Raw genomic sequence first — 22131 nt, forward strand, 5'->3', positions numbered from 1 at the left:
TACTAAGGACTATGCGTTAAGCTTCGAATACAATGCCCTAGTAAAATAGATTACATAATGTTCGAAGGGTACAAAACATACTTCGACTAATTACAACATTTCGACCCTTACATAATCTATTAGATTGGTAGATATGTATGATTACTTGTGCTAGTTAGTTATTTGTTTATGTGCATATGTCAATATATTGTGGTTGGGATGAGGCAGTCATGCTTTGTGCTGAAGGCCAAGATACATGGTCGGTCCAGTTGATATTGTAGGCCCAAGGGAGCAGTCCAACTTATGTTGTAGGCTCGAGAGCGGTCCAACCTATAGCTGAAGGCTCAGGTGGCGGTCCAACCTTGTGTTGTAGGCCTTTTTTGCATGCATTGTATGTGTTTTGCTGTGAGGGGTATTTTGGGGGAACTCACTAAGCTTTGGCTTACAATTGTTGGTTTCCATGTTTCAGGTACATCCAATGATAGGGGCAAGGTGAAGGCGTGATCGTACACATCGTCCTACTAATATGTTTTTGAGAATTTTTGATACTCTGAATTTATTGATTTGACTTGAAACCAATGTTTTATAACTTATGGTTTTTATGGGAATGTTTTATGAAAATGAAAAATTTTGGTATGGTTTTTGGGATGTTACAGCCATGGTCATCCCATGGTCTTTCATATAATTGTCATGGTCCTCTCATAGTCTTTCATGCTAAAGTCACAAAGACAACTAGCAACCTACATAGTACAGTGAGAAGACTCACCTCACAATCACAGTCGACATCTGAAGAGCTTACATAGATGGAAAGCGGGTGCTACACACCTCCTAATGAATCATACAAGGTAAACCCTTCGTCTAGCTTCTACAACTAACAATTTGACAAAAAGCCAAACATGTTAAAAGTCAACGGTCAACGGTCTCCACGTCGTGGCCAACCAATGGACACACTGTGGCCATTCAACTTGCTCACGATCAAAATCCGCAACCACATCGTGGCGGGCATGCTGCCACGCCGTGGCAGAGTCCAGAAAAAACAGTCGTGACATTCTCCTTCGTTACGTTGTGGCTTCTACACTATGATAGCTTAATGGATTGAGTCCTTAATCCATGAAGCCACTTGTTCACACTTTCTAGTAAGCTTCTTGAGACCCTATTCGTCTATAAAAATCCAAACTTTATGGACATGAATGAACCATGCATGTCCTTCACCCAACTAGGTCAAAATGATGAGAAAACGACCTAAAACTCATGCATGGCTTTCAAAACCCATTCAACTTCTAGATCCAGAAGATGTAATGACCAATGGACCAATGTGAGCCATAAAGTTGCAAACTTTATCTCTTCTAACCAACCCATACTCAAACATGAGTCAAAACATGCAATAAAACTTAGATCTATGAAGAGAAAACCAAAAAGGTAGAAACTTAATGACTTATAAAGAGTCCAGAAGGTGCACACAAGGAGTAGAGACAAGTTGTTTGATGATCTAAGCACAAAAGCTCCTTCTTCCTCCTTCCAAGATCAAAAAACTACCAAAAATAAGCCAAGAACTTCAAAAGGGAGGCTAAGGTTTATCAAAGGTGTTTTAGAGGTGATGGAGGCTACGGGTGAATGAAACCCTAGCCATCACTTCCTTTAAATAAGGCTCTAGGCTTGTAATCTAGAGTTTGCCAAAAAAATGAGTCACCACGTCGTGGCAAATGCATGGCCACGTCGTGTCAACCATTTTAATGAAATACACGATCCTGGCAGAATGCCACGTCGTGGTGATCCCTTCACCACGTCGTGCCATAAGAATTCTCACAACTGAAATATGAAAATCATACATGAACTCCGGGTGTTACATTGAAAGAAAGGAGAGGGAGATATTTAGGATCTAATATCATAATTTTTTGCTTAATTCATTGATTTCTTTGGTTTACATCATCTTTTTTGTATAAAGATAAGAATTATGGTTTGCATTGTTCCTTGACTAAGGTCCAAAAAATAGTTTGCTTTTGCAAAAATGGTTCTTATTTACCCATACATATTCCCTCTCATTCATTCTCTTTATCTCTCTATCGATTGCTTTCTCTCCTCCTGTCACCACCCCACCTCTACCCTCGGATACTACCACCTACCCCAAATACCACTTGGAATCCACCGCCAACCACCCTTTCCTACAAACTTGTTTTCCCAAATGAAATCAAGAAGAAGAACCTACGAACCCATTTTTATTATTATTCAGATACCATTTTTGATGCGGACATTGTTGTATGATGACTTACGGACATGAAAATTTATTTCCTGTTTGAAAATCGCCACTAGGGATTGCAAGGATGAGAACAAAATATATATTGAACGGGATGCAATTGACATCATCAGCAGACCCTTTACAAACTCATTTGTTTATTGTTATTTTTGTCGTATCCTCTATAGAGAATAATTCGATTTAATAAGGAAAGTAATTTTAATTTTTTTATGGAAAGTAGTACTTAATGAGGTTATCTAATTCCAAAGGTTATCTAAATATATTCCCATGACACGTTGCCCTGGTCTCTCCCATTATAAATTCATTCCCTCCCCTCACCTTTCCACTCCATCGTTCTCCTCTTCTCTCTTTTCAACACAAGCTCCGACAATGAAGCTCCTTCCAATGGCGATTTTCTTGCTTTTTACTCTCTTCGTCGTCTCATCAGCAATGGACATGTCGATCATTGGCTACGACGCCACCCACATGACCACTACCGATGCATCCTCCTCGAGCTGGCGCACCGACGACGAAGTCAACGCTATGTACGAGTCCTGGCTCGTCAAGCATCGCAAATTTTACAATGCCCTTGGAGAGAAAGAGCAGAGGTTTCAGATCTTCAAAGACAACCTTAGGTACATAGAACAGCACAACTCCGGCGATCATTCCTACAAGCTTGGACTCAACAAGTTCGCAGATCTGACCACGGAAGAGTTCCGTTTAGGCTACACCGGCGCTAAAACGATCGGTTCTAGGCGGAAGTCGAACAACGTGAAGAGTGATCGTTATTCTCCCCGTTCCGGCGATGCCCTCCCTGATTTCGTTGACTGGAGGACCAAAGGTGCCGTCGCTGCCGTCAAAGATCAAGGAAGCTGCGGTGAGTTATTTTATAGAATTATTTTTGTGCTTTATTTTACTTTTTCCCTCCTTTTTAAGCATTTGCTTTATAATCAGTTAACCATGAGTAAATATAAATTTTTAGTTCATAAAAACAAAATACAAAGTGAAATTGGAACTAAATACTATACTTCAGCATGATTTTGATTGGTCAACGTATCAAGAACTAGAAAAGTGGGTCCGTGATTACGATTGCAGATGTTTTGTCTTCTATAAGAATTTGCGAATGATAATTCAATATCCTTCTTTAATTTTTTTTTATTTTTTAAATCTTCATCTAATTTTTAAGAAAAGTAAACTGAAAACTATAAAACATGTATTACAAAGTTGATTAATATGATGGATCGTTGTCTGTTGAATTAAAGGGAGTTGCTGGGCGTTCTCAACAATCGGATCAGTAGAAGGGATAAACCAGATCACGACTGGTAAGCTGATCACATTATCAGAGCAAGAACTGGTGGATTGTGATACATCATACAACCAAGGATGCAATGGTGGTGATATGGATTATGCTTTCAAATTCATCATCAAGAATGGCGGAATAGACACTGACACAGATTATCCCTACACTGGCAAAGATGGAAGATGCGACAGTTCCAGGGTTCGTATCATATCTCCTTGTTTTCAAATTTCAATGCTTCCAATCATAATAAATTACTGATTATATGTATTGTGTTTCTTGATGTGCAGAAAAATTCAAAGGTTGTTTCTATTGATAGTTTTGAAGATGTTCCTGTGAACGATGAGTCAGCATTGCTAAAGGCTGCTGCAAACCAGCCTATAACTGTTGCTATTGAAGCTAGTGGCAGGGATTTCCAGTTCTACACTTCGGTAATCCTTTTATTCTTTAATCATAATCTTTGAATTTAGTTAAACAAGTTAGCAAAACAATGTCCTAATCGTTGATCTTTATGAACAATGGATATAAAGCATAACATGAATATTCTAGCTAATGGTTATATAATGCACAAATTTGAATTTTTTAATTGTTAATCTTTTTGTGTCTCCATGGAATCTTGTTGGTTGAGGCCCAAGGGTTGTGGGGGTGGGTGGGTGTAAATTAATCACATTATACTATTATACGAGTATTTGAAGATTAGGCACCTCTTTTGTCTGGTTAATGTTTAGAAGTTGAAATGCTTTTTATTTTAAAGTCGTTCTTTCTTTATTAAATATAAAACCTGACAAACTTGAATTTGTCAGGGTGTCTTCACTGGTCAATGTGGGACCGATTTGGACCACGCTGTGGTTGTGGTTGGATACGGGACCGAAGATGGGAAGGACTACTGGCTAGTGAGAAACTCATGGGCTGCGGATTGGGGGGAAGAAGGTTACATAAGAATGGAAAGAAATATAAAAGAAAAAGTTGGTAAATGTGGAATAGGAATGGAGGCATCTTACCCGATTAAAAACGGTCAAAACCCACCTAACCCTGGTCCATCACCACCTTCACCGGTCAAACCTGAAATCATCTGCGATCAATACGCCACTTGTCCTCAAAGCACCACTTGTTGTTGTGTCTATAACTACCATGGCGCCTGCTTTGCGTGGGGATGTTGCCCCTTGGAAGGTGCTTCTTGTTGTGATGATAATTACAGTTGCTGCCCTCATGATTATCCCGTTTGTAACTTGCGCCGTGGCACTTGCTCAAAGGTAAAAATATTGTTGTTTTGTTGTTTCGTCTTTTAGATATGCGGAGTCCTTGATTTTTGTCTCTTAATTCTGTGGGGTCTATTAGAGGGAGAGAGGAGACCCTGATATATATATATATATATATATATATATATATATATATATATATATATATATATATATAAAAGGCAGATGTGAAGTGACATGTTGTGTCTAGTTGATGTGACATGTTTTTAAATTTTGTGTTTTACAGAAGAAGAACAGCCCATTAGAAATCCAGGCGTTGAAGCGTATTCTTGCTACACCCACTAATGTGAAGAGGACCGATGCTTGAGGAAATGAGATGTTGACGTGATTTATGTTATTGAAGTTTTTATTTAACTTTAAACTATTTGATTACCATCTGATTATAAATATATAATCAGATGTTCATTTGTAAATACTGCATTGATTCATGTACTGAATTTGACAAGAGACAAACTCATGTTTTTCCTTTTATATTGCTTTCCTCCTAATAAACCGTTCATAAACTTATACCAAATAGCAATGTGCTTTTATTACATGTTTTTTTCCAATGAAAATTGCAAAAATGGTCACTTTGGTTTGCCTTTTTTTTTTTCCGTGTAGTGGCGAAAATTAAAGTAAATGTAAAGGATCAAACCTAAAACTTTAAAACTCTCTGAGTCGACAATTTTTGCAATTTTGTCTCTTTCTATATTTCTATATTGGTTTTATGTTGATAAACCTTCCACCATCACGCAAAGACGGAAGTCACCTTTGAAAACGTACTACTCTTATAGCAAAATTTACAAGTCTCTAAATATCCATTGACAAAGTATCAGAAATAATTCATTCTGAGGTATGGGTTTCCATCTACTATTTCGTTTCGTTGTGGTTTTCCAGATTTTGTAACCTGATCAAACTAGATTCACACACCTCTGTACCCATGTTCTATTGTTCTACCATGTTCACGTCATCTTAAATCTCACCATCAAACCCGTAGTTTGAGTAAAAGATTATAAATTTTTTTTTGCCTCCTTGTGTGTTATTAATCAAGGCATTTTCAGTTTTCGTTGGATTTTTGGCCTTGTTGTGTGTTATTGCAAAACTTAATGATTTTATGGATTTTCCGCTTCTAACAAGTCCAAACACTCAATTGCTATTTTTTGTTGTTTTATTCAACAGACAAAAGATAAATCCAAAAACCAATAGAACCTAGAAGCCAAAAAAGTTGAAAAAAATGTATGACACCATTGGCCATTGCAGTTCTTGAAAATCCGTTTTAGGCGGTTTATATGGTTGGGACATGAATTCGTTTTATATATTGATGTTTCATTTTAACTCAAAGTAGAAAGAACAATTTAATATAGATTTTAAAGTAAGTAAAGTTTTCTACGTTGAGTAATAAAGTTTAATAAATTTGTCTTTATTTAACTTTTTTCCATTTCAGGAAATATGCCATAGATCTCTTATGCTCACACACACTTATTCGTGATCTTGATCCAAACAACTTTATGTAATGGTAAGTGATAAAAACAAAGTTGGATAAAAACTAGCTCATAAATAATTATGAAATGTAAAATATAATAAATAGACACGTAGAAAAATTCCGGTTGATCATTCAATATTATTTTATTAACTTTGATTGGATTGGATTTATAAATGATTAATGTATTATATGTAATTGTACTAATCAAAGTCTTAAGGTATAGCGTGTTAGAAATTTAGTGGGTAATTTGCAAGTTGGCAAACATTGGTGGGAGGAGAAACTAATAATGTGGATTTAAGTTCTATTATTTTTTCTTGTTATGTCTTCAAAAGGTTTTAGTGAAGACAAAAGATGAGTTAAGCCTACATACATTCATGCCTAGCCTATTTGTGGACGCGAGTTCATGAAATGTGACATTTATTTTTGGCGTGTTCAGGTGGAGTTGGTTGGATCGACTTGGTCAATGTTGTCCCAACAAACAAGAGCAACAACAGGTCCATCTAGGGGTGTGTATAATTAATCGATCGAATTGAAATCGACCGATCCAATTACGAACCGATCAATTGGATAGGATATTCAATTACAATTGGATTGGATCGAATGTAAAATTCTAAAATCCAATTAGATTGGATAAGTTATTTGATCATTCTGAAAATGCAATTGATAACCGAACCGATCTGATCCAATTGAATATGCAATTGTAGTCCAATAAATATCCAATATTATTATCCAAATCCAGTTAATATTATTAATTATTCAATAAGAAAATAAGTTGAAGACCTGTAGTTAATGTTACTTTGTTAATATTATTTAATGTAATTGTTTATAGTTTTATTTTTAGTTATCGTAGTTATATTTTTTTTATTTTATAGAAGGAGATTATAATTGGTTGGATAATAGATAACAAACGGATTTAACCAATTAAAAATATCCAATTGATAAGACCGATCATTGGTTTTTTATACTAAATTGGATTGAATCGGTTGATAAAATCCAACATCCAATGGATGATATCCATTGAATTGGACCAGTTCCATTGAAATATAATGAATTTGAACCGATGAACACCCCTAGATCCATTTTGAACCCAAAAGGTTACCAACCACCACTTGCTTCTTTGTCATCGTAGACCGTGTTGCCACTATCTTCCTCCCGATCGTCATTGTCAAACAAGAGCGTAAACAAGTATTTATTTATTTTTATTTTTTTATATTTGTTATTTCGTTTTCTTTGTTTTCTCATGAAACGTGTCTCTGAAAATATGATTTCTTGGTTTATGGAAAATGGAATGTTGCTCTTTTATAGTAATCAGTATTAACAAGAGTGATGTTTATTTCAGATCATTGCGGGTCATAATGTAACACTCGAATTTGGTAAGTTTCACTTTTAACCCCTTTATTGAAAAACCTTTCATTTTGGTCCTTTAGCTAGTACGCGGGGAGTACTAAGTGGTACGCTTGGCGTACTAGCCCGATGACTGATTCAGATATCACCCACATACACGGGGCGTACGTGGAGTACGCATGGCGTACGCAAGGCTGGGGAAAACCCTAATTTTTAGGGTTTGTACCCTATTTAAATGTATTAAACCCCATCTTGGACCTCTATTGATCAACCTCCATCCTCCTTGTCCCAAAAAACGAAACCCTAGAGTGATTTGATGAGTTTTGAGCTTTAAAGAGTGTTTGTTGGTGGTTTGTGAAGGAGAAGAAGAAGGAGGAACACTTGAAGGAGTGGCTTGAGCTTGTAGATCCAAGGCTAGCTTCTCATTTGCAAGCTTATTGAGGTAAAAAGCTCACACATTGATGATCATATATGTTAGATGTACTTTATGGGGTATTTGGTGCACTTTTGAGTCTTTTGTGTTAAAGGTGAGCTTTTGATCTACTCCAAAAGCAATGGGTGCTAGATCTTAGCTCCATTCAGTCCCCATGTTCATAAAAATGTCAACTTTATGGAGTATTTTGATGTTAAGCACTTTTTGAGCTTTTAAGTCCCATTAAACCATGCATGTATGTAAAGTTGCCAACTTCACGCGATAAGTCACCCTTAGGGACCATATATGAGAGTTTGGAGAAAAGCCTTAAATGTTTAAGTGCTGAATGAAGAAGACTTGAGGACAGGGGAGTACGTTAGGCGTACGAGCTAAGTACGCCCCGCGTACTCAACAGAGGCTGTTTTGGGCTTGGCCATTTTCGGTTTTGGACCATAGTTGGATTTAAAAGTTTGGTCCTGGTTGGGCCATTAGACCTCTGTTTTGGGCTTAGGGCTATTATGTTGGGCTTCCTAACATTTTAAGCCCATGATGGGTATTGGGCCCAATATGGAAGATTAGGCCATAAATTGGGCTTTAGGATTTGGGCCTTTTGAACAGCTGAGTTGGGCCTTGGCTTTAGGCCAAGTTAGATAAATGGTAAAATGGTCTTTTACCCTGGTTATGGGCCAAATAGCTTAGACTTTTGTTTATGGGTCAGAATCCAATTAATAATTGGATGTTATTGATTTTGATAGCACGAGGATTTTTCCGGGGGAGCAGTCGGAGATTCAGTCGAGTGATTCAGCAGCTTGAGGTAAGTTTCCTTACTGTGTTAGCGGGTCGAAGGCACCAATACCGGCCCATGGTTTATTATGTTAGGATGCTAGATGTATGCGTGAATCTTGCATGTTTTATGTGCTTGTATGCTTACCGGGCAAGGTGTGACATCCCCATTTTTACGGCCAAAAAAGACCGATTTTGTTTATGCTTTATAAAAATCAGAGTACTTCTTTTAATAAAAATCTTGCGGAATTTGTTCCCAGAAAAACATGATAAATACATTATCAAAGCATTTCCGAAGAAATGTATTTTTATTCATTTTAAAACATTTGGGATGTCATCGTCAATACAGGAACATAAGCATAAACAGAACTTACATTCATTTACACTAGTGATCTACATCTCTTTTAAATATCTCAGTGTATTGCAGCTTTATATTGACACCTGTGATACAAATAAACTGAGTGAGTCAGGTTGGGAAACCTGGTGAGTACATAGGGTTTTCAATCCACAATAATATAATTATTATGTTTAATCATCAAACAATCAACCCGATTACCCATCCCCATTATCTTTATTCTTAAGGTTTACCCTAAGAATCAGTTATCCTTCATTCATTCATTCCTAAGGTTTATCCTAGGGAATACGCGCGAAGTCCATTACTGCTAATGTCATCTATTAGGCACAACTACCATTATTATCCTTTAGGCGTAGCTGCCAGGATTGTGTTGTACTCAACTAGGCGCAGCTGCCAGTATCATCTATTAGGCGCAGTTGCTAACGTTATCTTTTAGGCGCGGCTGCCAATATCATCAGCTAGGCGCAGCTGCCAGGATTATGACGTTCTCTATTAGGCGCAGCTGCCGATATTATCCTATAGGCGCATCTGCTAGGATGTTTAGAGTACATTGCGTTTCAAAATCATCTATAGGTTATGATACAGCTACCAATATTCACTTATATCATCTTTCATACCTCATCATTTATCTACCCATGTTCTACCCAATATTTTTTTGTAGATATAAAATACCTATATAGCTTTAGATCTACCGCCTAGATCTGAAGAAAAAGGCTCAAATCTGTAAACAAAATACATCTACAGCCTAGATCTGAAGAAAAAGGTTCAGATCTGTAAACAAAGTACATCTACAGCCTAGATCTGAAGAAAAAGGTTCAGATCTGTAAACAAAGTACATCCACAGCCTAGATCTGAAGAAAAATGTTCAATTCTATAAACAAAGTACATCTAAAGCCTAGATCTGAAGAAAAAGGTTCAGATCTGTAAAGAAAGAAGTTCGATCTTTCATCCAACATAGATCTCAAAGTATAAAATACATATACAGCTTAGATCTTAAAAACAAAGAAGTTTTTTTTCATCTAGCACGAATCTTAAGTAGATATGCCCACATAACACGTAATTTATATAAAATACTTCATATCTATGTGTAAGATGAAAGTAACTATGCACTCACCTGATAAGGAGTGATTCGGACAGCACCTCGCTTCTAAAAATAATCTTCTTTGACGAAACCGGGAAGTTTGCTTGAAACCGGGCTCTACACGGGCAGAGTTTCGAACCGAAAAACTTTTTTTCTTGGAGACTCCGGGATCTCCGAGGCTTCCTTCTAGAGCTAGAAAGGTTTCCTAGGCTTCTTGGGGTGTTTTGGGAGGTTTAGAGAGTGAGTAGAGAGAAGAATAAGTGGGTTTTGGTATGAAAAATGAAGGAACTCTCGGGGGTATTTATAGGCTGAAAAAGGGGTGAACTCGTCGAGTTTCTAGCCCAACTCGTCGAGTTTCTGACCCCCAACTCGTCGAGTTGATAGTCCAACTCGTCGAGTTGGTGCCACGTTTCGTCATCAGATTGTGCCACGTCACCCACTTCGCTGCAGCACCCTGTCGACTTCTAAACCCCATAACTTTCGCATACGATCTCCGTTTTCGACGTTCTTTATATCCACGCGTAGGTAATGACAAGCTCTACAACTTTCCTTTTGACCCCATTGGCTAATTCTCGACCGATCTTAAATTTAACAGTATGAGAAGATTATACTGTTAAATGACTACGTACAATTCATAACTTCTACATACAGGCTCCGTTTTCGTCTGTCTTTTTACCGTTGAGTTCCTATTAATGAGATCTTCAACTCTCATTTAGGTCGCGTAGGCCAAAAACCGCTCGAACTAAAATTCGAGTTTCCGGCCTTGCACTGCTATGCCAAATCTTAAAAAAAATCATAACTTCCTCATACGAAGTCAGATTTGGGCGTTCTTTTTATGGATGTTCTCGGTTTAACAAAAACTATGACTTTTCTTTAGATTACTAAGGCTAAAAAGTCCTCCATCATAAATTCACTATTTACGTCTCTCGGTGTCGTGCCGGTTTTGCCGAAAAACTTCGACAGGCCATAACTTCTTCGTTATAACTCAGATTTCGGCGTTCTTTATATGTACGGAACCCTTGAGACATATTCTACAAATTGGTTAAGATTATTTATTCTAAGTAATCTTCCATCAAAAACTCATTTTTGACGCTCATTGTCTCTAAATTGACTAGCCCGGATCTGCGGGTGTTACACAAGGCCTGATGCCGGGCGGGGGCCAATGACTATTTTGTATGCTATTATTGTAACACACGGAATCTGGATGATCAATTATTGGGAGTAAATCCCCTTTTGAGGATTGGACACGACGTGTTGGAGGAACCAACACGGCGTGTCTAGATGAGAAGAAGCGCGGTTTTCATTAAGGTCAACACGACGTGTTGCCTCTTGGAACACGACGTTTTGACGGTTGGAATGGAAACCCTAATCTTCTGGGTTTTGCTCCCTATTTAAAGGAATAAGGAGGCTACGGTTTGTCCATGCTCAGCCCCTCAAGCCCTGAAAGAAACCCTAATAATCTTCCTCCATTTTTAGAGCTAGTTTGGTGTTTTTGACGCTAAAGAAGGAAGAATGAGGAGGAAGGAAGCAAATATTAAGCAAGCAAGTCCCCATTCTCCATCTTGGCACTCTTCTGGACCTTTGTAAGTGTCTAAGACTCGATTTCTATCATTCCAAGTTGTTAGATCCTAAGTGTTGTTCCTTTCGCTTCTTATTCTTGAATGATGGAATGGTTAGACCTCATAAAGTTTGCAACTTTATGAATCTCCAGGTCAAGAGGAGTTAGTAGTGTTTTGGATCTGGATTATAATCAAGTTTTGATGTTATGCATAGAGATTAGGTCATAAATCCCCATTTTGACCTAATATGGGTTCAAGACATGCATTGGACATGTATGTCTATAAAGCACCAACCTTTGGGATGGTTTTGGTGTTTGAATCACTTCTGGAAAGGATGGATTTCAGACCTTGAGGATTAAGTGCTTGTTGGTTAAGCTCTTGCATTATTAAGCTTTATGGATTGATTTTTGAACCTTTTTGGGTAGTCCCAATGGAAAAAGTTGGAAACTTTATCCTTAATCAACATGGATCATTAGCCCAAACTATAAGTATTGCTGATTTACCTAATCAGTCCTCGTTAATTTAATCAATCTCTTTTGATCACTAAATTAATTCCAAATTAATTCTTGATCAATAGAAATTAAATAATATGATTTCTCAATTAATATATTATTCATATAATGTATTAATAAATCAAAAATATCCTCTTTCTCAAATATTCATCCTATCAAATTGCTCCGGTGAAGGCAACCCAAAAGGACCACGCTATTATCGGGTCAAGTAGATACCAATTATAGTTATGGGCTTAGACACCTAATCCAACACATGTGTGATACTGGGAGTCTCTGAGATGGTTTGGGAACCTTTATGTATCCCGGGTTAGCGCGGGGTTGTTGTGAATCAGAAGGTTTCAGGTGAAATGAAAGTAAAGATCCTTGGATCTCGGGTTACGAGTTAAGTACCGAGTTGGTTCTTAGTGGGAACTCACGTTGTGTATCGCGGGCATTTATGGGCAAGGTCTTCATTTCAGTGGGATGTGAATTAAGGAATAATTATGCCAAAGGGATCAATTGAAAGGTTCAGGGTTAAATGATGGTTTCAGTTTTGATGGTAGATTAGGCTCTTGTGTTTTGATTTGGTTCTATCTGTGTGGGGGTCAGCCAAGTATGGGGTTTCGGAATTTCAGCAGCGGTATGTTGGTTCGGCAGTTAAAGGAAGCAGTATCTTGTTCAGCACTAGAAGGTTTATCTCCCAGTTTGTCCCGTGTTGTTCATTATATTCATGGAATTGTTGTCATCAGGATGAGTCTTCCCTCGAAGGAATATTTGTCCCTTTGGTCAAGAGAAAGGCTGCCGACAGCAGCGTATGGTCTGTGATGTTGTTTTCTAGTAGGAACCTCCGGTTATCAAAAGTTGAGTAGTCGGTTGAGGGATACGTAGTATGGAATTAGGAATGGTTCAGTATGGTCGGTCTGTCAGGGAGTCAAACCAATTCGGGATTTCAAATTTCAGGATGTGTAGATGTGATTATTCTGTGTGGTTATTTTGCAAGGGATTGTTTTAGACTGAGAAATGACTCTTCATCTTCGGGTTGGAGAGCCCTGCTAGGGTTGGGTTCGGTAGCCTTGGGAAGGTCGTTGTATGCTCGGGGTTGGGGTTGCGTTCTTCAGGCTGTTTGGCGTTCCTGGGATGGTAAGGAATGATTTTGAGGACATAATCTAATTTAAGTGAGGGAGAGTTGTAACACCCATAATCTTGAGGATCAATTGTTGGGGATAAATCCCCTTTTGAGGATTGGACACTGTGTATTGGAGGAACCAATACGATGTGTCTAGATAAGAAGAAGCGCGATTTTCATTAAGGTCAACATGGCGTGTTGCCTCTTGGAACACGGGGTGTTGACGGCTCGAATGGAAACCCTAATCTTCCGGGTTTTTGCTCCCTATTTAAAGGAATAAGGAGGCTACGGTTTGTCCATCCTCAGCCCCTAAATCCCTGAAAGAAACCCTAATAATATTCCTTCATTTTTAGAGCTAGTTTGGTGTTTTTGAAGCTAAAGAAGGAAGAATGAGGAGGAAGGAAGCAAAGATCAAGCAAGCAAGTCCCCATTCTCCATCTTGGCACTCTTCTGGACCTTTGTAAGTGTCTAAGACTCGATTTTTATCATTCCAAGCTGTTAGATCTTGAGTTTTGTTCCTTTAGCTTCTTATTCTTGAATGATGGAATGGTTAGACCTCATAAAGTTTGCAACTTTATGAATCTCCAGGTCAAGAGAAGTTAGTAGTGTTTTGGATCTGGATTATAATCAAGTTTTGATGTTATGCATAAAGATTAGGTCATAAATCCCCATTTTGACCTAATATGGGTTCAGGACATGCATTGGACATGTATGTCTATAAAGCACCAACCTTTGGGATGGTTTTGGTGTTTGAATCACTTCTAGAAAGGATGGACTTCGGACCTTAAGGATTAAGTGCTTGTTGGTTAAGCTCTTGCATTATTAAGCTTTATGGATTGAGTTTTGAACCTTTTTGGGTAGTCCCAATGGATAAAGTTGGAAACTTTATCCTTCTGGACCACATTATGGACTAGATCTGAGCTTTGGAGCTCTTGGAATCGGAGAAAACAACTTAATGTATTAAGCTGTTGGAACTTCGACAAACACGGCGTGTTGGCTGGGGTTTCCCGACTGTTTGGATGCTGTCGGAGCACGGCGTGGCCAAGGGGCAACACAACGTGTTTGGTCAACATGGACTGTTGACTTTGACTTTGACCAAAAGTTTGATCAGGTTTGTCCATGGGATATATTAGGCCATATTTGGGCCTTGGGTGTTTATTTGGGATTTGGGCTTTTGGATTGTTGAATTGGGCCTTGGCTTTGGGCCAAGTTATGAAGAGGGTTAAAAGGTCTTTTACCCTAGTTTGGACACTTAGTGTGGTTCGGGTCCGATTATTAATGGATGAGTAACTTGTGATTGATAGCGCAAGGATTCTCGCGGGCCAACAGCCAGGGATTTATCAGTGTGGTTCAGCAGTTCGAGGTGAGTTTCCTCACTATGTTAGCGGGTCGAATGCACCAATGTCGGCCCATGGTTTGCTATGTAGGGTGCTAGGTGTCTGCGTGACTCTTGCATATGTATGTGTTTGTATGCTTACAGGGCACTGCCCGATGGTTATTCTGTATGCTAGTATCTGGTTATGCATATATGATTTGTATTTGGGCGGGGCCCAATGATTGTACAATATGCTATTATCTTTGTGATTTTCGCATGTGTTGGAATGTTTATATGATTATATGGTTATATGTTTAGCGGACGGGGCCCTGTTGTATGAGTTTGGGCGGGGCCCGTTATACTCAGTGGGCGGGTCCCGTATATAAGTTATGACGGGGCCTGTTATACTCAGTGGGCGGGCCCGTTATATGAGTTTCTGCGGGGCCCGTTATACTCAGTGGGTGAGGCTCGTTATATGAGTTAGGGCGGGGCCCGTTATACTCAGTGGGCGGGGCCCGTTATATGTATGATATGTATGGTATGCCGTATTTTGTGGAACTCACTAAGATTTGTGCTTACGGTTTCAGTTTATGTTTCAGGTACTTCAGTTTTCAAATGGAAGAGCTCGGGATGATTGCAGAGCACACGCCACCTCGTTCCACATTTTCTTGATTTACTCTGATGTGAAATGATAACTGATACATTTATTTCATTTGATTTATATGATGATGTTTTGGGAATACCGGTTTTCTTAATTTAAAAATGAACTTTTTGGATCTTAAAATTGGGATGTTTCAATTATCTTTATGATTATCGCATGTGATTGTATGATTATATGTTTATACGTATACTGGGCGGGGCCCGATGCCATGCGGGGCCTGATGATTGACAAATCTGTATACCAAGCGGGGCACAATGACGGGCGGATCCCATTTTGTGTTTATTATGTATGGTATGTGGTATTTTGGGGAACTCACCAAACTTTTTGCTTATGATTTTCAGTTTATGTTTCAGGTACTTCTGGTTTGAAAGGGAAGAGTCCGGGATGATTGCAGTGCACACACCACCTCATTCCTTCGTGTGTGGACTACGAGTCTACGACTAATTGATTAAAGTGTGTAGTGGTCTCGACTATCCTTTGCATTTGGGTCTGATTTCAAAATATACAATAGAAAAATAGGCTATGTGCACATGTTCATCTTACCATTGCTCATAACCAGACCTGTGTATAATAGACGTTTTTATAATATTGTTTTGTCTATATAATCATACACTTTTTTTAATATATATATATATATACATTTTTTTATAAAAAAAGTTGTTTATATTAAAGTATATTTTATAATATTCTTTCGTCTATAGAATCATGCACATTTTTTTTCCTGTATAAATGATACTTTTTATGTAAATAGGCGTTTCTAAGTACATGATATATATACATTTTGGGGAGATGCTATTCAACTGTGACGATGGTTTAGTTGGTAAGGCGCGTTCCATGGTTGGTCTGTTTCACGAGTTTGAATCCGAAATCCTTTATTTGATGTTCTTTAAAAAATGAATGCCAACATGGCAAACCTCATCAACATGCCACATCAGCCATTTGATCCCATTTAATCCAAGTATACATGCCAAGTCAGTGGAAAACGCCATGCCAGCCAAGTCAATAATAACCGGCACCTAGGCATTGACCTAATGGTCATCTTTTAAAAAATAAAATTTTAAACGTTTTTTTAAAAATAGTGACAAATCAGTAAAAAAATATTTAAGATAAATTAAATGAAATTCAAAAATACTTCGGTAGTATTATACTATTATCCCTTTTATTTAATATGGAAAGTAGTAATTGATCAGGTTATCTAGGGGTGAGCATTGTGCGGTTTGGTGCGGTTTTAGGGACAAACCGAACCGCAAACCGCAAAGTGCGGTTTTTGAATTCTAGAAACCGTTGGGTGCGGTTTTTCAATGGTTCGGTTTTGCGGTTTTTGAGTGCGGTTTCGGTTTGTACCGCTTCGGTGTCGGTTTTAAACCGATTCAAACATATGGTGCGGTTTTTATGTTCACCGGTACAATTTTTTTAACCGTGGTGTTCATGTGAAGATTTATGATTGCATGACATGCTATCATTTCGTTTCCTCACATTTAGAAGCTGTAATTTTGAGTTGTTTATGTTGTTTACTTGATCACTTCATTTGCAACCCATATTCCCAAACTCATGTTTTTATTCAATTTGTGCTTAGAGGTTACAAGCTTGCAACTTGTAGCTCACATAGTGTTTACAGTTTACACATAATCATTAAGTCACAAACATAAAATGACAAACTCACATATTAAACCTAATATCTAATTACTAATTACCGTCAAGTTCAATATATGTATAAATTAGAATTTTTTAGTTTTTTAAATAATGTGTATAATTGTATAATATAAATTAATGATTTATTTTATTATTAATAAGCTTGCGGTGCGGTGCGGTTCGGTTTTGGTGGTCCGTTTTTTAGATAAACACCGCACCGCACCAATAAATTCGGTTTTTCAAAAAAATAAAATCTGCACCATCGGTTTTTGCGTCGGTTTTGGTTTATTGCGGTTTTTCTTTTATCGGTTCGGTTTTTGCTCGACCTATCTGAATTAATTCCCGTGAGACGTTGCCCTCGTCTTCCCCGTTATAAATTCATTCCCTCTCCTTACCTTTCCACTCATCGTTCTCCTCATTCTCTCTTTTCAACACAACTACATAAGCTACAACAATGAAGCTCCTTCCAATGGCGATTTTCTTGCTTTTTGCTCTCTTCGTCGTCTCATCAGCCATGGACATGTCGATCATAGGCTTCGACGCCACCCACATGACCACCTCCGACGCATCCTCCTCGAGCTGGCGCACCGATGATGACGTCAACGCTATGTACGAGTCTTGGCTCGTCAAACATCGTAAATTTTACAACGCCCTCGGAGAGAAGGAGCAGAGGTTTCAGATCTTCAAAGAAAACCTCAGGTACATAGAAGAGCACAACTCCGGCGATCATTCCTACAAGCTTGGACTCAACAAGTTCGCAGATCTTACTAAGGAAGAGTTCCGGTTAGGCTACACCGGCGCTAAGACGGTCGGTTCTAGGCGGAAGTCGAACAACGTGAAGAGTGATCGTTATGCTCCCCGTTCCGGCGATGCCCTGCCTGATTTCGTTGACTGGAGGACCAAAGGTGCCGTCGCTGCCGTCAAAGATCAAGGAAGCTGCGGTGAGTTATTTTATAAAATTACTTTTGTGCTTTATTTTGCTTTTTCCCTCCTTTTTGAGCATTTGTTTTATTACGTGCCCACTAAGTCTTGAAAAGACTAAAACTAGGGCACGAACGTGAACGATTTGGAATAAGCATTAGTAAATATAATTTTTAGTTCATAAGAAGTTAAAACAAAATACAAAGTGAAATCAGTACTAAATACTCAAGAACCGGGAAAGTGGGACCGTGATTTCGATCGAAGATGTTTTGTCTTCTATAAGAATTTGGGAATGATAATTCCATGTCCTTCTTTAATTTCTTCTAAAAATCTTCATCTAATTGATAAGAAAAGTAAACTGAAAACTATAAAACATGTATTGCAAAGTTGATTAATATGATGGATCGTTGTCTGTTGAATTAAAGGGAGTTGCTGGGCATTCTCAACAATCGGATCAGTAGAAGGGATAAACCAGATCACGACTGGTAAATTGATCACACTTTCAGAACAAGAACTGGTGGATTGTGATACATCATACAACGAAGGATGCAATGGTGGTGATATGGATTATGCTTTTAAATTCATCATCAAAAATGGCGGAATAGACACTGACACAGATTATCCCTACACTGGCAAAGATGGAAGATGCGACAGTTCCAGGGTTCGTATCATATCTCCTTGTTTTCAATACTTCAATACTTATCATAATAAATTAGTGAATTTTTATATTGTGTTTCTTGTTGTGCAGAAAAATTCAAAGGTTGTTTCTATTGATAGTTATGAAGATGTTCCTGTGAACGATGAGTCAGCATTGCTGAAGGCTGCTGCAAATCAGCCTGTAACTGTTGCTATTGAAGCTGGTGGCAGGGATTTCCAGTTCTACACTTCGGTAATCCCTTTATTCTTTAATCATAATCTTTAATTTTAATTAAACAAGTTTGCAAAATAATCTACTAATCCTTGGATTTTATGAACAATGGATATATACTCTAGCCAATGATTATAGAATATGCATAAATTTGAATCTTTTAATTGGTATTTTTTTTTGTCTCTCCATGGAATCTTGTTGGTTGAGGCCCAAGCGTTGTGGGGTGGGTGGGTGTAAATTAATAACATATTATATTACTATATTTAAAGATGGGAAAATACCGGCAATAGTAAAAAAATGGGGTCTATTTTCAAAAAAGACACAAAAAATTGGATTTTCGGATATAGTATGGATTCCGCGGAGGTAGCTCCGTGGAATGGCAAAATCGTAAATAAATGAGTGTATTAAAAAAAAAAAAAACCTCAAGATCCATTCCGCGGAGGTAGCTCCGAGGAATGGATCTTCAGTTTTTTTTTTTTTTTTTTTTTTTTCTTTCAAGCAAAGATTATCATACTATCATAATCTTTTTCTTGAAAATAATTAGTTGTGGAATTAATATAAACCCCGAAGAAACGATGTGAAAAAAAAAATAAAATCTAAAGATCCATTCCGTGGAGCTACAGTACATTCCGCGGAATGCATGTCTATACCTGGAAATGTCCATTTTCATGTCTAAATTTTGAAATTACCCTCCATTTTTTTGACTATTGCCGGTATTTTCCCTTTAAAGATTAGGTACCCCTTTTGTCTTGTTAATCTTTAGAAGTTGAAATGCTTTTTATTTTAAAGTCGTTCATTCTTTATTATATATAAATCTGACAAACTTGAATTTTGTCAGGGCATCTTTACCGGTCAATGTGGGACCGATTTGGACCACGGTGTGGTTGTGGTCGGATACGGGACTGAAGATGGAAAGGACTACTGGCTGGTGAGAAACTCATGGGCTGCAGATTGGGGTGAAGAAGGTTACATAAGAATGGAAAGAAATATAAAAGAAAAAGTTGGTAAATGTGGAATAGCAATGGAAGCATCTTACCCGATTAAAAACGGTCAAAACCCACCTAACCCTGGTCCATCACCACCTTCACCGGTCAAACCTGAAATCGTCTGCGATCAATACGCCACTTGCCCTCAAAGCACCACGTGTTGCTGTGTCTATAACTACCATGGTGCGTGCTTTGCGTGGGGATGTTGCCCCTTGGAAGGTGCTTCTTGTTGTGATGATAATTACAGTTGCTGCCCTCACGATTATCCCGTTTGTAACTTGCGTCGTGGCACTTGCTCAAAGGTAAAAATACTGTTGTTTCGTCTGTTAGATGAGATTGTGTCTAGCTGATATGTGACAAGTTTTTGAATTTTGTTTTTTGCAGAAGAAGAACAGCCCATTGGAAATCCAGGCGTTGAAGCGTATTCTTGCGACACCGACTAATTTGAAGAGGAACAATGCTTGAGGAAATGATGTGATTTGTGTTATTGAAGTTTTTATTTAACTTTAAACTATTTGATTACCATCTGATTATAAATATAATCAGATGCTCATTTGTAAATACTGCATTGATTCCTCCTGTACTGAATTTGATCAAGAGACACGTTCATGCTTTTCCTTTTTATATTGCTTTCCTCTTACTAAACCTTTCATAAATTTTGCCAAATACCAATGTGCTTTTACATGGTTTCTTTTAGAGAAAATTGCAAAAATAGTACTTGTGGTTGTCTTTTTTTTCCTTTATCTTCGCACTCGCCCAAATCTCAAGTAAAAAATAGCTGTAAAGGATGAACCTGAAATTTTGAAAGCAAACAGTAAATCTAGGGGTCAGTTTTGCAATTTTGTATCTTTCTATATTGCTTTCATCTTGTGATAAACCATCCACCATCACGCAACGTCAAATGTCACCTTTGATAATGTACTACTCTTACATCTGAATGTACAAGTCTCTGATATCCACTGACAAAGTCTCGGAAATAATTCACTGTGAAGTATGGGTTCCATGATCTATCTACTATTTCTTCTGGTTGTGGTTTTCCATATCTTGTAAGTTGTAACTTGATCAAACTGGATTCGCACCTCTCTACCCATCACCAGCCTATCTTATAAGTTCTAGCATGTTCACGTTATCTTAAATCTCACCATCAAAGTCGCATGCAGTTTGACTAAAAAATTATAAAACTTATTGTCTCGTTGTGTACTGTTATTATCAAGGCATTTTTTTTTTTTTCAGTTTTCATTGGACTCCAATTTGTTGGGCTGTTTCGATCGATGTAAAGTTTAGAAAACTTTTTGTTATTACACAATACACAGGGAAGGTCCGTTGATTTTAGGGGCCCGGTGCGAAACTAAAAAATAAGCCCCTAAATATATATTTATTTTTTACTTGTACCAAAAATTCATTAATTATTTCATAATTGTTATAATATGAAGCAAAACAAAAGAACGATCATACAATAGATAATCTTAGACAACTACATGAATCGCGAGACTCTCCTAGCATTCTTGGAAGCAAAATTGTTCACCAACTCTTCATAATCAATAGTCTCCAATATAACGTTCTCAATAGCTATTATCGCCAATCCATTAAGTCTTTCTTGTGACATTGTGGACCTTAGGTAGGACTTCAACAACTTTAGCTTTGAAAAACTTCTTTCTGCAGACGCGACAGTTACGTGAATAGTCAACAAGATTTTGTAGGCAATAATTGCATTAGGAAAACAATCGACTTTTTTCATATACTTTAAAACATCAATAGGGCTCGTAATTTCACTCGGTGAGAACAAATCAAGCAGCTTTAACTCCATATAAAGTTCATGAGAATTGATATCTGGTTGTTCACTAGACTTAAGTGCGGCTTCGAGACGGCTACAACATGACTTGAGATCTTTGTCATCAAATTCCTTCAATTTTTTTGGAAACAAGAAACCAAAAATATTTTCATACTCTTTGTATTGTTGAAATCTTGTTTTAAGAGAAGCACTCGCTTGATCAACAATATATAAAAAGTAATTAACTTTAAAATTCTCCTCGGCTGAAAATACAACATCTTGATAACTTGAATTCTCATCAAATTGTTTTTTTCTACTAACCGGCCGCTTTTGAGAGAATACCGGATCAATATTCATTTCAACGGAAAGTTCCTTTGCATCATCAATCGCCTTGGAGAACCCTGTTTCTCTAAACTCCTTGAAGTACTCAATTAACGTATTCACTTCGTTAATAGCAACATCGAGAAGCATATCTTTTGATTGTAATTTTTTGCTGACTAAGTTCACCATGTACAATATTTGATACCAAATGACTATGGATACCAAAAACTCAAATCCACCAAGCTCATTATTTGCTAGCGATTTAGCTTCACTTT

At 37.7% G+C, this 22131-nt stretch overlaps 2 protein-coding genes across 3 annotated transcripts in view; both read left to right on the top strand.

Moving 5' to 3' along the window:
- The first annotated feature begins 2546 nt into the window (after positions 1-2546).
- Positions 2547-22131, top strand: part of LOC145109920 (low-temperature-induced cysteine proteinase-like) — a 61574-nt gene continuing 41989 nt past the window's right edge. Inside the window, exons 1-5 of one of the 2 annotated variants that reach the window (XM_079047051.1) lie at positions 2548-3089; positions 3475-3710; positions 3800-3940; positions 4313-4762; positions 4995-5282. In XM_079047051.1, coding sequence (XP_078903177.1) covers positions 2603-3089; positions 3475-3710; positions 3800-3940; positions 4313-4762; positions 4995-5075 — 1395 coding nt within the window. In that variant the 5' untranslated portion in view covers positions 2548-2602 and the 3' untranslated portion in view covers positions 5076-5282. Of the gene's footprint in view, positions 3090-3474; positions 3711-3799; positions 3941-4312; positions 4763-4994; positions 5283-22131 lie in introns of those variants that run through there. The other variant, XM_079047066.1, reaches the window with a different exon arrangement.
- LOC145109821 (low-temperature-induced cysteine proteinase-like) lies at positions 17386-20388 on the top strand. The gene is made up of 5 exons (XM_079046983.1): positions 17386-17930; positions 18336-18571; positions 18659-18799; positions 19617-20066; positions 20149-20388. Exons 1-5 carry the CDS (start codon positions 17444-17446, stop codon positions 20227-20229), a joined length of 1395 nt encoding a protein of 464 aa, XP_078903109.1. The 5' UTR covers positions 17386-17443; the 3' UTR covers positions 20230-20388.

This window comes from Lactuca virosa, chromosome 1, assembly GCF_052849685.1.
Source record: "Lactuca virosa cultivar CGN04683 chromosome 1, Lactuca_virosa_CGN04683_v6, whole genome shotgun sequence".
Lineage (NCBI taxonomy): Eukaryota > Viridiplantae > Streptophyta > Magnoliopsida > Asterales > Asteraceae > Lactuca > Lactuca virosa.

Bases quoted from the DNA above. Each gene is read 5' to 3' on its own strand.
- LOC145109821 (XM_079046983.1), top strand. From the start codon at position 17,444: ATGAAGCTCCTTCCAATGGCGATTTTCTTGCTTTTTGCTCTCTTCGTC. The intron at 18,572-18,658 runs GTTCGTATCATA...CTTGTTGTGCAG, and splicing joins GAAGATGCGACAGTTCCAGG to AAAAATTCAAAGGTTGTTTC. The intron at 18,800-19,616 runs GTAATCCCTTTA...GAATTTTGTCAG, and splicing joins ATTTCCAGTTCTACACTTCG to GGCATCTTTACCGGTCAATG.